The sequence below is a fragment of the Drosophila persimilis genome, unplaced genomic scaffold (genome assembly GCF_003286085.1).
Source record: "Drosophila persimilis strain 14011-0111.01,24,50 unplaced genomic scaffold, DperRS2 tig00000000-arrow-pilon, whole genome shotgun sequence".
Classification (NCBI taxonomy): Eukaryota; Metazoa; Arthropoda; class Insecta; order Diptera; family Drosophilidae; genus Drosophila; species Drosophila persimilis.
Window position 1 is genome coordinate 25,345,494 of NW_020825288.1, and position 17,226 is coordinate 25,362,719.

A 17,226-nucleotide genomic window follows, 5' to 3' on the forward strand; every position below is an offset into this window, starting at 1 on the left:
AACCCCTCGGCGACTACCCGCTTATTTCCCGAGAGTAACCCTTTTGAACCCGACTTTCTAAAGATCTCTGGATGCGAGATGTTAATAAACAAGCTCGATTACAAACAAACCCCAACCCCAACAGCAGCCCCCCACCCGAAGAGGGGAAAAGAGAATACTTAATAGTTATTAATTAGTAGGAGGGAATGAAAAGCGTAGCAAAACGATCTGAAAAATACCGGGTCACATGGCTGGCGGACACAGAAAAGAAAAATAAAGAAACAGTTGGATGACGTACGATGCGGAGGATGACTCTGTGGATGTTGCATGTTGCCTGTTGACGATGATGGGATGACTGTGGCAGAAGTTTATAAGATTGACCCGCATACCAGCGTGTGGGTCCCCTTGCGTGGAGTCGTGGCAAGTGGCGGCATCCATCCATCCATCCATCCCGTCCCATCCCATCCCAGAGTTGCACAATTAGATAAAGCATCTTATGGATGCACTTTGATGAATGTTAATTGAACTCCGCAATGTACTTTTTCGAGCATTGTTCAGTTGAGGAAATGCTTGAGAGTTTTTATAGATCCCTCACGGATCTGCGATGCCAGAAAGTAGCTCAGCATTCTTTTGAAGCCACTAACTAACGTTTTTTCCGAGCCAAACCGATGACACCTGCCCTGCCCACTCTCCAGGCCCATCGCTGGCTCCTCCACTTAGGGGTTAATGGCTTTTAGATTATTCCAAGACGCATTCCAGACACACTCTATTAACCATTCGCTGCATTTCATATATTGAGTATTCAATAAGTTTGTGTCTTTTATCTTGCAGCTAATGAAATTGGACACCTCCGTATTTGATGGCCCAGTGGCCTGAGGCCTGAGGCGCGTGGGCGGTGGCGCAACACTTGACACCTCTGCAGCTGAAATCGATATTGCTATTCCACTGTCATGTTGAGCCATTGACCAGAGGCCCGAGCCCGAGCCCGAGTCCCGAGCCCCGCGTAGGAGTCCGCCGCCGCGCTGCGGCCATGTGAGCAGCTCATCTCGTCAAACACAACAGCAACAACAACTCGCAGCATCGCTGGAGCCCCAAAACCCCAAGCGGAAAGTAAAAAATTCACTCAAGAAGAGCCCGAAGAGCAGGCAGGCAGGTTCGAAATAACATTTAGCAGAAAATGGAGGGCCCGGAGCAGCAGGAAGTGATGATGCTGGAGGGCAGCGAAGATCTGATGTCCACGTCTGCAACCTCCACAAATGGCAGCGACACAAACGGCTGTGGTGGCAGGAAATCGGTGAGTTTGACCATCAATTAAACCCTAAGATTGTACACTATGGGTAGAGGGTTAGAGGCAGTTTCACTGGTTTCAAATATATAGAACAGACCTCCTAGCAAAATCACTTAACTGCTTCACCATGGAGACCCTACATGACCCCCACTACCCCCCCTTCGCTTCTCTTTTGCTCCCAAGTCAAGTGCGGAATCCATCGTCTGGGGTGGGGCCTCGTTCTGGTTCTAAGTCTGGGGTCTGCCCTGCTTCTCGTTGACGGAAGTGTTCCGACGCTTGACTTTTGCCACACAAAGTTATTGCCCATAAATGTGTGGACTGGAGTGGAGGTTGGGTGGTTGGGTGGTGGGGCGATTGGGTGGCCGGGTGGATCAAAGCACTTGCAATGCACTCGGGCAATCGCTTAGGTGTTGTCAACAGTTGAAAGCAAAAGCCAGGCCGAAGAAAGCGGAAATATTCTCCAGCGTTTGAATGAGTGCAAGAGAAATGAGAAAGAGTAGCTTTAAAAAAAGAATTTCCTTGAATACAAATAATATTTTAAGAAGCGGCGGGCCCTTGATGCTCGGAAAAGAGAATCCCAGAAATCTATGAGAACTACTCTCCATGTGAGAAGATCGACTTCCATCCAGAAAAATGAGTCATGGAATCAAGCCTTTAGTTAACGAACAATATGTGTATTTGTTAAACTGAATTAATCACCAAGAAAAATGACTCACAGGCACTTTCGAAAACGTTAAGTAATTCCCTAAAAATCGCCACACCACACCACACCACAGCACTCAAGGAGAAGGACTCTTAAGAGGTATCCAAGGTTTCCGTTTACCTATTTACGAGTCTTTAGCCAATCAGCATTTCCATATAAGTCCCGGTTGAATATTTTATGCAATTAAAGGCAGTTCAAGGCAGCCCCGGCCGTAGGGGCAACAGCGGCTTAATAAGCAAAATACTTAATAGGATTTAAAAGCGAACAAAATACAGACATACTCGTACGAACGAGTAGAACTGCCCACACAGCCAGCAGTCCCCAGTGCCCAATGCCCAGTGCCAGCAATGACTCCACACCCTGGACATCTGAGAGCTGCTGACATTTGCATTTGACTCTAGATCTTTATCTGGCCTCCAGTTTGCCCTCCCCTACCCTCCCTTCAATTCATGCTAATTAGAAAATAAAACTTTATTATTCTTATTGTTTAATTGCAGTCCATTACATCGCCGGATCCCACATCGTATGTGACCAAGGCGCGCGTAACGAAGCCCACGCCGCCGCCTCCATCGAAGAATCCCATGCAGTTTGTCCAGATCAAGCCGTGCAATCTGTATCAGACGGCCCAGCAGCAGCTGAAAAAGGCCGAGGAGGTCAAGAAGTTGAAGGAGGTGCAGAAAGAGGAGCCCGAGGAGTGGCAAAATGTGAGTACACCCGCAGTCGTATATCTCTGCCATATATCACGCCGATCCGCAGAGGGAGAGAGAAACGCTGTCCGAACTGTTGACACATTCGCACAGAGTCGTGACAAATTTCTAAATCGCATGGAATGTTTCGTATATCGTTCGAGGGTAAACTCTTGAGATAAAACTACGAGTGTCTTGGGCATGGCACCAGACACCGGGCACATGGCTCGTTATGGCCGCTCCAGTTTCCAATGCACGTCGCCGAAACGTTAGCGGACATAAAGATATTGCCATTGCATAATCACAACTATTACATTTGGCTGCTTTTTCCGCTCTCCCCACTCCCGTATTTTCTTTGCACAATGTTCGGCTTACATGCAAATCTGTTTGCTGTCTGCCTCATAACCTCAACAAAACGCCGCCTTTTGACGTGACTGTACGACAGCTCATTACCTAATCAGCTGTTTCGATGCAGTTGCTGCATTTGAAATGGATTTTCGGTCGCTTGGCCAATCCCCCACATGGATGGGATGGATGATGACGTTCCATCGATTGCGCGATTCCCAGACATAACTTTTGTTTTACGAGTAATGTCCCAAGCAAAAAGAAAAGCAAAAATCTATTAAAATGCGTACAACGTTTTGGAATTGGGCGACCGTTCGACCGGCTTGGGGCTCCGATGGGAAAGGAAGTCCAAATGCCGTTTTAATGGTCTCTTTTCTCGTTGCTCTGCTTTTTGCTGTTTTGTTTCCCATGCGAAAAGTTTTCAATCGAAGGAAAGTTTTGTCCGAAATTTAAATATAGAATTTCTCATACACAAATACAGCGGAAGTTCCAATAACTGTTGAGGAAATAAATGTTCAGCAGATAAGTGTATTGGAATTTCCCCCCAGAAGATAGCTCTTCTTTGGCTTTTCGCAGAAGTGCACATCTCTCTGATACTCTCTGATGCTTTCCACTTATCCGAAATTCTATATCTCTCGTATGGTCGTAAAAAAAAAGTATAAACGAGCCGGCGATGACGATGACCCATGAAGATGGGCAAAGTTCGTGCGTCTCGTGGCCTTTGTGTCACGTAGGGCCGTAGTCGAGTCAAAAACTTTTTAATTGCCATCAAAAGAAACTTTTGCTCTTCCCCAACTTCCCCAGCGACAATGCGAATAATACAACAAGAGACGAGAGCCCAGACATTGCCTTATTTATTTTCAATACTAACTTTCGCTACCGTTTTCTACCTTTTTCTTCTTCCCAACAATGCAAAACCAATAACACACACAAATATATAATAATGAATGGAACCGAACGGATCGGATCGGAACGGAACAGAACCTTGACAATTGGAAGTCTTCAAGGCGAAAACGTGTCGAGCACATCATCGATCGTGTGGTGGAAACGAAGAAGCTCGAGCTGGAGGAGCATGATCGGACGCGACGAAAATCGAAGACGTTCACCGAGATGATGGAGGAGAGGCAAGTGTTCCCCCAGTCCGAAGCTCGAGTATCTCAGTTTCAGTTTCAGTTTCGATTCGAGAGCTGAAAGTGCTGGAGCCGAGCCGAGCCATGAATCAAGTGTACTCGCATATTAACCAAGTGTATATCCCTCCGGTGTTTAGGGCCGAGCGCGGCGGATCCCGGGCTCGTGTGAAGCTCGCCTCCCTGGCCGTCTACAACGAGGACGAGGCGAACGATCTGAGTGACCTGGGCATCGGCACCAGCAGTGCCAGCGGCAAGAGCAGTCTCTCCGAGGACTACGACAACAACAGTGTCATGGTGAGTACTCCACTAGCCGCTGAGATGAGCCCAAAACACGGGGGTCAATGGCAAAGGCTCTGACAATCGCATCATTAGCACAATTTCTAGTTTCGACGCTAGCTTTTATTTTTATACCCGATACTCAAAATGAGTATTGGGGTATATTAGATTTGTGGTAAAAGTGGATGTGTGTAACGTCCAGAAGGAATCGTTTCCGATATATATTCTTGATCAGCATCAATAGCCGAGTCGATTGAGCCATGTCTGTTTGTCCGTCTGTCCGTCCGTCCGTCTGTCCGTCTCCGCCCGACTGATTTTCTGTCTCTCTGGCACGCACTCTTTGTCGTGTCGTTTAATATTAGCGGCGTCTGCCGGAGGAGAGCCATACTGACTAAGTATCGGGTATAACTGTAGAGTTGCGGTGTCCGCTGCAACTCACAACGTTCCCCCTCGTTTCTATTGTCATCTATGTACGAGTGTGTCTGTCTGTTCTAATTTCTTATTGTTTTTTCTGCTTTAGTTTTTTATTTAACATCATTAAGCGCCATTTGGTGGTGCTGTGGCAAAACGTTTATAAACAATTACAGCAAATTAACAATTAAATATCATTTATAAGCATTTTCGCCGACGAAGCTTTCAATTGTTGATTGGGGATTGTGCATTGTGGAGCCTCGTTGGAAAGTGTTTGGCCAGCGACGCGGGCCAATAAACACAAATTGTTTATTAATCAAATGCTCTCGCACAAACGCAAACAACAATCAAATCACAATAACAATAACAAATAATAAACGAACGGAATACTGAAGAGCCGATTCCGATTGAAGCCGGCGATTGAGTTGGAAATGGTGTCTCTGGGATTGAGCAATTAGACGCGCTTGTCGTCGCCAGCCGTAAAATCTAGCCATAAAATACAGCAAATTGATGTTGGATCACGGCCCTTCGACGACCCCTGGAAACTAGGTGGCGTTATCACAGAAAAGAAGGGGAATCTTAATGGGGAAAATGGACAGGACAGGAGCTTAGAATGGCCAAGAGAGTGGGGTACTAGTGCGTGTGTGTGTGTGATTGTTGATGGAAGAGAAAGTCGTAGATCTATTGGAAAGTATATTACAAATATAGAATGGAGTTGTCTGGGAACAACACTCCACCAAAGGTTATGGTTATGGATCTGTATCCCGTAGATAGACGTAGAATATGAGATGCAATCTTGCTTCCATCCACTAATTTCTGAACACTCTTCTCCCCTAGAGCGACAATGCCGCCGAGCTGGACAAGGCCATTGGAGGAGCAGGCTCTGGCTCTGGCTCTGGCGCTGCCTGTGCCTCTGGAGGAAGCGTGGAGGAGCAACAGAATCACATCAACAGCAACGGCAGCAATGGCAACAGTGGAGCCAGCGGCCAGGCCACCACCTCGAAGGCGAATGCATCGAAAGCGGCCAGTGCGGGTGGCCTGCGGGAGTACATCTCCTCGCCCGGCTACGACACATCCTCGAGCACGGCGCCGGCCAGCTCGCCAGATCCTTGCGAGTACACCTACGAGGGGGCGATCCAGGACTACAAGCAACGTGTCCAACGGGCCAGCAGCAATGGCAATGGCAACGGCAATGCCAATGGAAAGATGAGCACATCCCCATCCTCGAACGGAGAGACGATTGCCTACCCCACGCGACGGGGATCGAAGATCGAGGATCGGCTGAGCGGCTTCGAAGTGACCTCGCCCAGCGACACCCAGGAGGGGGTAGAGAAGCAGAAGGTGGATGTGCCCAAGGTGGACATATCGAAGCGCAAGGAGATTTTCGAGCAGGCCAAATCGGGAGCAACAAATGGTGCCGGAGTCGGAGCCGGGGCCGGGGCCCCATCCGCTGCACCCAAGGTGGTGCTGCGCGATCGCCTAACGAACGGCAACAGTGGAGCCTCCAATGGCTCGAAGCCGCAGGCAAAGCAGGAGATTAAGCGACTCTCCGGCGACATTTCGAGCATCCGGGATCGGATGCAGAGCCTGGAGCAGCAGCGGAACGCCTTCAACCACAGCAAGAGTGTGGATGTGCCTGTGCCGCCGCTCAAGCAGCGGCTGAACAGCCTCCAGCAGTCCGTTACCAAAGAGGATCAGCAGAAGAAGCCCCCCCTGGTGGCCCTCATAGATGCCCGCCAGCTGGAGATAATGCGGGGCGAGGAGGAGCGCATGCGCCAACAACAGCAGCAGCAGCAGCATCAGAACCAGAACCAGAAGCAAAAGCAACAACAGACCCCAGTCGCTGCCCCTCCACCGCCAGCACTCGTCGTGGAGGAGGCCCCGGCCACAGCCGCAGGCACAGGCACCAACGATGACAGCGGCATTCAGGAGGACACCAACGAGGAGCTGCAGCAGCAGCAGCTCCAGCTCAATGCGGCCATCGCCGCCTTGGCCATCGAGGAGCGACAGCTGGAGGAGGCTGCCAACGCGGTCAACCAAATCGAAGCGGAGTTCGATGAGCTCACCGATCTGAATCCTTCTCCATTGCCGCATCAACAGCCGCAGCAGCAGCCGCAGCCGCAGCCACAGGTCCAATCACCATGTGCAGCATCAGCTGCAGCTCCCGCTCCAGCACCATCCGCAGCCCCGACCCAAGCGGCAGCTCCTCCATTGCGGGACATGGAATTTAGTGTAAGTTCTACTAACAATTTTATCGATTCCGCTAAGATAAGTCCTTGTGATGTTGATGTAGTAGCTGCTTCAGCGGTGTCGGTGTCGGTGTCCGAATCTGGCCCCAGCCACAATCCCACTCCAAGCCCAAACCCAAAACCAAACCAGCACCCCACTCCCACATCCTCGTCTCCCAATTGTAACTTGCGTAGAAAGCCCTCAAACGAAATGGTCCATCATCGCAATTTGCTTAAAATGTTCAAGGAAACCTTTCAAAACGATGAGGATCTGAAAGAGGTCGCCGAACCGGCAGCCACCACCTCTCCCGGTCAGTTCACCCAGATCTTTGACTTTACCAAGCCAACTCCAAGCCCCATCGAACCGATCCCACAGATACATCCGACCCACCAGACCCCACCAAGTCCCACTCAGATACCACGTCCTATGGGCAAGCCCCCCATGTCGCCCAAGGCGGTGAGGATTGCCACGAGTGCAAGACCACAGAATAGTCCCTTAGCTTCCCCCTTGACCACCAACGCGGCGGCGAGCACTCCTCAGCAGTTCAGCATCAATGGTCGTGTGGAGATATTCAACTCAAGGCAATTGGAGAAGCCACCAACGCCTCCGCCGCCCCCAAGGCGGAACATCAGAGTCGAGCAGCAGCAGCAGCAGCAGCAGCAGCAGCAGCAGCCAGCGCATGTGGCAGTGCCCCCACCGGAGGTGATCATGTGCGCACCTCCGGTGACTATCGTTCATCCCGAGGAGCTGCCCAAGCCCAACACCGTGAAGGCTCTGTCGAACTGCTTTAGCCAGACGAGCGATGGGGCACCCCCATCGGTGCCCTCGTCGCCCAGGCCGCTGACCAGGAGTCGCATACCACAGATCACGACGCCTCCGGCTTCGCCCAAGCCCATTAAAAGGGTGCATATGGACGCATCGCTGCCATCGCTGGACGTTGTGGATCGCAGCTCCGGAGACTATGCCCCAGTGGTGGGACAGACCAGAGCGATTGTGCACTCGCCACCGAGCAAGATATTCCCAGCTCCTGCTCCTGCTCCTGCTCCTACTCGCAATCCCACTTCCCACTTGGCTTCAGGGAGAGTTGATCCTCTAGCACCCAATGATTCCTTGCTATTGCACACCTCCTCACCCTGTGAGATGCCGGCCCTGAAGGTGTGCTCGCCGAACGAATCGAGTCTCTTTAAATTGGCCTCGTCGCGACCCACTTCGCCCTCCGTGGAGATGGTGCTGTGCCAGCAGTTCCTCGACCGAGAAGCACCCAAAGATCTCCAGCTGTCCGCAGAAGATCGCGAGCATCTCGAGCAGATGGCCATTGAGGAGCTGCCCTGTGATAAGATTGATGTGGCCAAGGCGCCACTGCCCTCTACTGGCTATCAGAGTGTCAGCGAGGACCTGGTGAAGCGCTGCGATGGCTACAGGCAGGAGAAAGTCCACCAGTTGGATGAGAAGCCCAGCGAAGAGGACATTGCTCTGTGTGCGGGTCTCCTTGACTGTCTGGCCCCTGCCCAGGAGCCCCTCTGCGATAGCATCGATGTGAAGAAGTCGCCAGTGCCGGCCACGGGCTTCCAGGACATTAACGACGCGGATGTGAAGCGTTGCGATGGCGCTGCCGGAAGGCTGCCCATTGTCAAGCCCAACTCCCCCATTGGCACTGCCAGGGCGGCCCACTCCAAGGCACTGATGGACACCTGCGAGCAGATCATCGCCGAAGAGCGACTGGCCAGCAGTCAGATGATGAGGTCATCACTGCCCGAGGCAGCCCCCTCACCGGCCACACCGTCGACGCCGCTTTTGGGCAGAAAGTCAAAGATACCCATACCCAAGCCCTGTTGCATTTCTGCTTCTGGCACGGACTCGATCAGTCGAGCGGGCTATGCCCCGACGTCGTCTCCGGCTCCAGAGCAACCCCTGATAGCTCGCACTCACCTGATAGAAACGGAGATTAATGTGAAGGAGGTAACTCCTCCCAGCTCCCCCAAACAGCAACAAGCGTCCCCGCCAACTCCACCGCCAGTGGCCGTAAAGGAGAAGAAAACCAAGAATATCTTTGACTTTCTGCGACGGAATTTCGGGCACCACGAGGAGGCGGCAGCCCAGAATCATCACCAAAAAGATCATCATCCCACTCTGAATGAGACGCTCGAGAAGAAGGTGATCCTCACAAGCACCCGCAGTGGCGTTGATGTGGTCACCCCAGGGGACTTTGTGCAGGTGGACAATTCCAAGTTCTATATCGCCAAAGAGCATGAAGAGGCGGCTGGGGCCGATGGCCCTCCGCCACTGCCCAAGACTCCGGCACCCGTAAGCATTGAGATCCGCAAGAAGATCACCACAGATGAGATACTCGAGGAGAACACCACAGAGAAGGCACTGACCCAGGAGATCAGCGATTTGCTGGATGATGAGATAATGAAATTGGAGGCAGCTGCTGCCAGTACTATGAAGAAGTAATGTCGGATCTGGAAGTTCAGAGAGCTTAGACTATACCCAAAGCACTATTCAGCAGGTTTCCTCTCCACAGATCAGAGTGATAATGATCCCACACTAAAGATCTGCAAGATCAGAGAGGGTTCGACAGGTTTCCCATCCACAGATCAGAGGGATAATGGTTCATTCATGTTCGATCTCTCTCATAGTGAATGTAGCTCTTCGAAGCTCTCCCCACAACTAAAAGCTCTCTCTTGGACTATAAATCCTCCTCTCTGATGATTATCCAAATGTTACATTCGGAAAATACCAACAGAAAACTTGAACATTTTAAAATCAAAATCAACGAATGAAATTTTCAATCGAATTTACTTTAACACAAATTATAATTATTTATTTACTTTGGTTTATTCTCGGATTCTTTGCTTTTTGATTGTTTTCTACATTTTGTTATGGGCTCAAGCTACGTAAGCTACAGTTTTTCTTTCTATATGCATACATCTATATAATACAAATACGATATTACTAAAACCCCACTTTTATGTAAAAAAAAACGAAATTTGATTTTATGTAAAGAAATGTCAAACATATGTTTTATGGTTATATATTTTATACACACACACACGCAAAAAAGAACAAAATCGCGCTAATACACAAAAAAAGGAACAAAAAATGATTATAAAGAAAAACCTCAATAAAAGAAAGAGGAACAAATGTTATAAAAACTACAAAATGAGATATAATTGTTGTGCTATTTTATGAATAAACCTAAACCTAAATCGAAATCAACCTGAAGAAACTGCCATTTTGAAAAGGACGGACATGGATATCGATCATATCTATGATATTCCGCACTCGCATAGTTTCTACACGCTTCATGTAAATAAACGCTTTGCTACTTGACATATTGACATACGTGGTTCAGCCGCTAGAGGGCTATATCTGAACTGCTTGGCACTGCTTGATGGAGCAGTACATGTAGCAGTGTAAAGTGTAGTGTAACAACGGTGTAAGAAATGAATCGTGGATCCTGAAAACCAAACCAACACCCCCACCCCCACCACCGCTATATCCTGATCTCCCACCACCATCCTGTACCCGTTTGCCAGAGGTTGAGGCTATGTTTCTAAGGCTTTATCTATCTACATATATGCTATAGCGAGTACTTGTATTTGATCCATTCATTGTCATTTCTCTTACATGCCTTGCGCTCGTTCCTTGGCTAAAATAATAATGTAAACGATGTGTGATTTATATTTAATTTAACGCAGTTACATAGTTTACATGCTTACTGCCAGCAAAAATTATTGCAAGTTTACAATTTCCGAGGTAAGCGGTGTTCTCTATCTGTCGTTATCTCTCTTTTGTGTTGTTGTTATGTTTGTCTCCCCCTTTTTGTTGCCTGTTGCCTGTCTCCTTCTTTCCGTCTCTTCTGTTTTTCTCTGCTTGAATTTGTTGCATGTTGCGTTTAACATATTTTATCACCTCCTTAAAATGCCAAATGTCAGAAGACCCCATCGCCGCGTGGGGTTTCAGTTCAACAAGGTATACTTTGGGGCGCACACCCCACACCCCACCAGCCCCTCACCTGACCCCACTCTCTGCAGTTTTGTCGCCCCATATACTCGTATCTATGTACACATGTACATACATATGTACATATGCATATGAGTGTTTTTTCCGCCATTTCTTTATCTAAATGAATCGCTCGTTCAGTCGATGGTTGCACCGCTTACGTTTAGTCTTCAGTAAGCCCCCAATGCCTGGGGTTCGTTCGGGCTACCCGCTAAACGTATTGCAGACGAATATCTAACCATTCCATCGACAATATCTGGCTATCTTTATGACGTCCCATCAGAGAGCTATTTATAATCGTGCTAATATTTCGCATACGGCGGTGCACGGTCATCTTCCTTTTTTACAGCAAATAATGCTACATAAATATCAATCAATCGATTTCAGCGCCACAGTTCGTTAGGCGGTTCGGATCGTAAAGCAGTGGTAAGCGACGACGACGACCAGTTCCCCAGTCGCTTGAAGAATTGCGTAGAATTTGTGTGTTTTCTCAAGTGTTTCCCCTTCAAATTATATTGATTTCTCGGAACTAAGTGCCAAGGCGAACCCACGTGAGAAATCGGAGGAAAAACAAACTTTGGCTTAACGAAACGAGGGAATCCCAAGCGAGTGGAAATATTATTGAACAAAAAGTAAAAATGCAATGGAAACTATCTTCCTACTATACAACGTAGAGTGATCCATGAGCAAAGAATTGACAACTTTTAGATACGATCCAAATTCGATAAGTATTCTCTTTCGTTAATGAATCTTCAATCTGCACTCGTCTGCAGATACGATTGCTTCTCGACTGATTGTAATCTACGAGTATTTCCGTAAAAGTTAATTGGGGGATTAGCGGAACTTATCTGGCCCCCTTTCTCAGAAAGAGGTACTAGTTCCATATACTACTCGTACTTGGACTCCTACCCCACCACTCAAGTGTTCGACGTGCAACTGCGTATTGCAACCGAGTCCGAATTGAGTCCAAAGAATTAACCGATGAAATCCCTAGAGAGCCCACTTTCGCAGTCCCGATGAGAGTGTGTGTTCATTCTTTAATTGCGTTTGATTGATTTTTGTTATTTATTTAATTTAATTTGTTAATTAGTTTTTATTTTATTTGCAAAGCCAGCATTTTGTGTGCAAAAACTAACTGAAAATTCATGCGATCCATGCGCATTTCTCTCTCTTTCTCTCTCTATCATGCACGCTTTTGATGCTTTCTCGCTCGCTCGCTCGCTCGCTGGTCATGCCCCGCCTCATCCCATATCCACAGATCAACGAAGCTCTTGAATTGGCGCTGGAAGCAATCGATCGAGAAGCCACCACCAGCACTATCACCAGCAGGAAAATGGAAAAGCCCCAACAACAGCAGGAGTGTGAGGAGCAAGCGAAGGAGGATGTGCAGGAGGAGCAGTTGGAGCAAGAGGTGGAAGAGCAGCGTCACCAACATCAGCAGCAGGAGGAGGAGGAGGAGGAGATCGATCCAAGGGAGGAGGAGGTGGAGGGGGAGACCACAACAGAGATGCCAAATAAAACCGATGAGCAGAAGAGGAAGGAAGAGCGGGGAGAACGGGAGCCCATCTACGAGAATGTCAGCTCGACTATATCTATGCATGAAGTAGATAATGAACAGATAGCAACGATGACGATATCCACACAGATACAGACACAGATACAAACACAGACACCGATACAGGGCACACAAGCCTCGACGAGGAGGAGTCACAGGAGAAGCATTCCAAATAAACAAACGAGTAACAGTAACAATAACGAGAATAATCAGAATACTAATCAAAACAGCAACAGCAACAGCAACGGCAACAGCAATCAAAACGAGAACAGCATCGGCGGAACAGCGGCACTATCATCCGATCCAGAGCCCTACTATCAAGTGCCCAAGGCGACGGAGCCCTACTACGATGCCCCCAAGCATCTGCGTCCCATTCCGGTGTACGAGAACATCGACATCTTCTACACGGGCCTGGAGCTCAGCCAGATCTCGGGGTCCATGCCGGTGGGATCGATGGAGCCGCCCAAAGAGAAGCCACCGCCGCCACCCACCGAGAGTCCGCCGCCAGTGCCCGTGGACGACGCCCCGCTGGGCCACGACGACGAGCTGGATGGCCTGGGCAGCAGTCTGGGCCACAACACGGACACCTGGTCGTCGGACAACACGTACGAGACCATCTCGAACGGGACGCGTCGTCATATGCAGTCGTCGCAGCTGGAGCCGGCCCAGCCCTCGCCGCCGATCAAGCGCATGAACTCCACGAAGCGGATCAAGAAGGAGCTGCGCAACAAGCGGTCCAGCTTCCTGGGCATCGAGACGGACGGAGATCTGGACGATGTGGAGAGCTACCTGGAGCTGACCGTGGCCCCGCCGCCGGACATGGCGCAGCTCCTGCAGGAGGAGCGCCGCCTCGAGAAGCAGCTGTACATCAAGGCGGGACTCTGTGATAGTTCCGATACAGGTGAGAGTCTTGGGTTGCAATTGAAAATGGGGAAAAACCAATACGAGAAGCCAATAGGGCGTGAAAGCAAATGACGAAGACAATGAGCAAATCACAAATGAGGGGATGGGAAGGACAGAACACCATCTGCCCGGGGGCTGCGGCCCGCCACGCCCCTACGAGGTTAAGTATAAATAATCCGTTTAGTTGCTGCCAAATTGGTGGCGGGGATGGATGTGCTTCCCCAATGAATGCCTCCCCATTAGAGAAAGCTGACCACGAAATTCTCTACGTTTCCGATTCCCAGGAGATAGCCGCGATTCTGGAGTGTCAGAGAATCATTCCCGCCAGAGCAGCGAGCACTACACCAACTCCTCGGAGGAGAATGACACCCAGTCGGAGGCGACGCCGCCGCCGCTGCCGCCTCCACCAGTGTCGGGGCTGGGCAGCGAGATTATCTACCAGAATGAGACCCTCCTGGCGGCCCAGACGCCACTGCTGCAGACGGTGAAAGGAAACTCGGCCGAGTCCTGGACAGAATCGGCAACGGCGGCGGCCGCGGCCACACAATCGCTGAGCGAAGCCACGGCGACGGCCAATGCCAAGATGCAGTCCATCGAGGAGAAGATACGAGAGCAGGGGGAAGTGCTGCGCGTGGAGCGGGAACTATTGCACTTTTCGGTGAGTGAGGAATGGGACGGATTAAAGGGAATACTAAACCTTAACCATTTCCAGCAGGAGGAACTAAAGCGACAGCGGGAGAACCTTTTGCTGCGCGAGAATATAGCGCGTCGGGAGCTGCAGCACGGGGCCAAGATGCTGATGTCGAACAACCGTCGCTCGCTCCAGGACCTGCACCATGGCCTGGGCATCGGCAACGGCATGCTGAGCGCCTTCCAGCCGCCACAGCACCAACAGCAGCCACAGCAGCAGCTGCATCCACATCAACCGCATCCCCAGCAGATCTACGCCAACGTGCCACAACAGCAGCAGCAACAGCAGCAGCAGCAGGTGGCGGCGATGTATGCGTATCAGCAGATGGACACGGACTACCGCAAGTCAATGTCGGACCTGAACGAGTTCTCCAGCCGGCTGATGCTGGCGCCGCCGAAACCTCCCACGAAACCACTGCGTGCGATGCACATAAGCAACGGACATGGCCTGGAGCCGGACTATGCTGTTAGCACGCGGCAGCGCCAGAGCTCCGCCAATGCTTATGGCGGCTCGCTGGTGAAGATTGCCGGTGCCCCGATGCCGCCACGCCACTCTGGCTCCGGGTATCCACCAGCCGTCACAGCCTCAGCGGCAGCCGCCTACCATCATCAGTCTGCCCAGAATCTGAGCAACATGTCGAGGAACACACTCCTCGCCCTGAGTGCCACTCCCAAGCCCAAGTACACCGATGGCTGGGTGCAAGTTCAGCAGCGCAAGAGCTACGACAGCAACCTGGCCAATGATCCGGCCTGGCTGTCCGCACAGCAGCAGAAGCGCAAGTCCATGCCCGACTACAATGGGGCCATCTACAACAACAACCATTGGTTGCTCCAGGAAGCGGAACAGCGACGCATCGAGCAGCTCAACAGGAGATCGATGCCTGGCATCAAATCGAATGGCAAGCCCCTGCCCGACTCCATCATCCAAACGCTGACGGAGCGGGTTCAGAGCAAGGGCATTGGAGAACGCAAACGGTTGGTGTCCCCGTGGATTCGATTCCTTTAATGCTTGTATTCTAATCGTATTTATCTCCCCAATAGGTTCGATGGCAATGGCAATTATAGCCAAGTCAATGGCAATACCAATGGCTACCAGCAACAGCAGCAGCAGAAGCAGTCCATCATCAGCAGCAATAAATCCACCGCCACTAACACCATCAGCACGAACAACACCAGCAACACCAACAGCGGCAGCCAGGAGAAGGTGCTCAGCGTCAGTGGAAAGAAGAAGTGCTCTCATTGCGGCGACGAATTAGGTAAACTTTGCTACTACGTTGGTTGTGAGTGTTGTGGTTCTATCTATATCCCAACTCCTCCTGCTCTTCATTCACTCTTGTCTCGGCCTCATTCTCTAGGCTTGTCACAGCGAGCATCACAAGCCACACACTCTCAAACACTCACTAGCCTCATAGTTGGGTTCAGATATGGATCAGTAATGGATCATGGTCACAGCTTTCTCGATAATACATTTCTCGCCTCTATATGTACACATCTGTTCTCTTTTTGCGCTTACATGTCTGTCACAGATCTGGGCTGCACCCACGACAATTGTCGCCAAGTGCACAAAGCGCTCAAATATATTGTATGGGTCTGATTCAGTCCAACTTATCATAATCTATAATCACTAATAGCTACAATTAATGAAAGACTAATACATAACTAAGCAAAAACTAACTTCTAAAGGTATCTTGTTGACTGAAAAGAATACTTATGCACCTAGAAGATCCTACTAATGATTGATTTTTCTGCCGTTTCTGATAGGTCGCGGTGCTGCCATGATCATTGAATCGCTGCTGCTGTTCTATCACATCAACTGCTTCAAGTGCTGCGTCTGCCACGTGCAGCTGGGCGACGGACTCAATGGGACGGACGTGCGGGTGCGCAACCACAAGCTTCATTGCCAGAACTGTTACTCCAGCGACGACGGCATCAAGTTTAGCTGCGTTTAGGCCAAGTCCCAAGTCCCGGGGAGGAACGGGAGTGGGAAGGGGCCGTGCCTGGACTATTGAATGATTGTTGTTCTTGTTCTTGTTGCTATTGCAACATTGATTGTTGTTGTTGTACTATTACTAGGAACTAATTAATGACCTAATTCGTATGTTCATATATACATATATCCATGTTGAGAACAAAGTCAAATACAGAATACAAAAATGTTTCAGAATAATGTTAATTGCATCCATAATAAGTACGAAATTTTTTGAATGTCTTTGCATTGCTTTTTGATTCAGATTTTAACGTTTTATATACGATATTCTACATACATATATTATAATATATATATATACATTTATATACATATATATACTATATATGTTTGAAAAGAAAAGCCAAGCTCTCTAATGTTTTACGCAAAGTCAAAGTCAAATTTCAAAAGCATACGTATAAGATTTATTGTGTGTTGAAAAGTATAAGAAAAAAACGAAAAAAAAAGTTCTATGAACGTTGTTAAAATTTTTGAAATTGTATATTGCTTATATAGCCCCTACTTACAAAACAGAACTAAATTGTACATTAATTTCCCAACAAATTCTGCATATTTATGTATCTTTTCAAATTTCTGTGTACTATCCCACACGCCCATTGCCCCAGCCCACATAGCATACCTAACGACGTATCCAATGTACCTAAAATTATAAACAAAATACCCTTACACACACGCAACACACTAACATAAGTACATAATATTATATACATGCATATACATACATAATACATACATGAGATGTGCATATAACAAGAAACAATTTAATTTCTAAATGTCGTTACTCTTATTTATTGTAATTAAGCATAGAAATCAAATGCATGGATATTCTACACACTTTTTGAATTTAACGATTAACTTTTAAAACTGATTGGTATACTACTATACCCGTATGAATCGTTTTTCTGTATAAAAGGAACATTTTGAATTTCGCGTAGTTTTATAATAAAGTATTTAAAAGAACAAACTAATTGTATTTTATTTCAACCCCTGGATCTGGGTCTTGCACGACGCCTTACAAAAAAAACCGATTGACACCCGA

General features: G+C 48.9%; 1 protein-coding gene across 8 annotated transcripts; it reads left to right on the plus strand.

Annotated features, from left to right (window-relative positions):
* The first annotated feature begins 1,140 nt into the window (after nt 1-1,140).
* On the plus strand, nt 1,141-16,459 carry LOC6591958 (uncharacterized protein CG43427). 8 transcript variants are annotated; one of them, XM_026995014.1, is made up of 10 exons: nt 1,141-1,273; nt 2,468-2,674; nt 3,983-4,125; nt 4,269-4,425; nt 5,656-7,050; nt 12,311-13,508; nt 13,795-14,168; nt 14,223-15,175; nt 15,242-15,456; nt 15,962-16,459. In XM_026995014.1, the coding sequence occupies exons 1-10, from the start codon at nt 1,157-1,159 to the stop codon at nt 16,147-16,149; spliced, it is 4,947 nt and encodes a 1,648-aa protein (XP_026850815.1). In that variant the 5' UTR covers nt 1,141-1,156; the 3' UTR covers nt 16,150-16,459. The 8 variants fall into 8 exon arrangements, with proteins under 8 accessions (XP_026850815.1, XP_026850858.1, XP_026850905.1 ...); XM_026995057.1 differs by lacking the exon at nt 15,962-16,459 and adding an exon at nt 15,727-15,879 and having other exon boundaries at nt 15,242-15,480; XM_026995104.1 differs by lacking the exon at nt 15,962-16,459 and adding an exon at nt 15,727-15,879.
* The last annotated feature ends 767 nt before the right edge of the window (nt 16,460-17,226 follow it).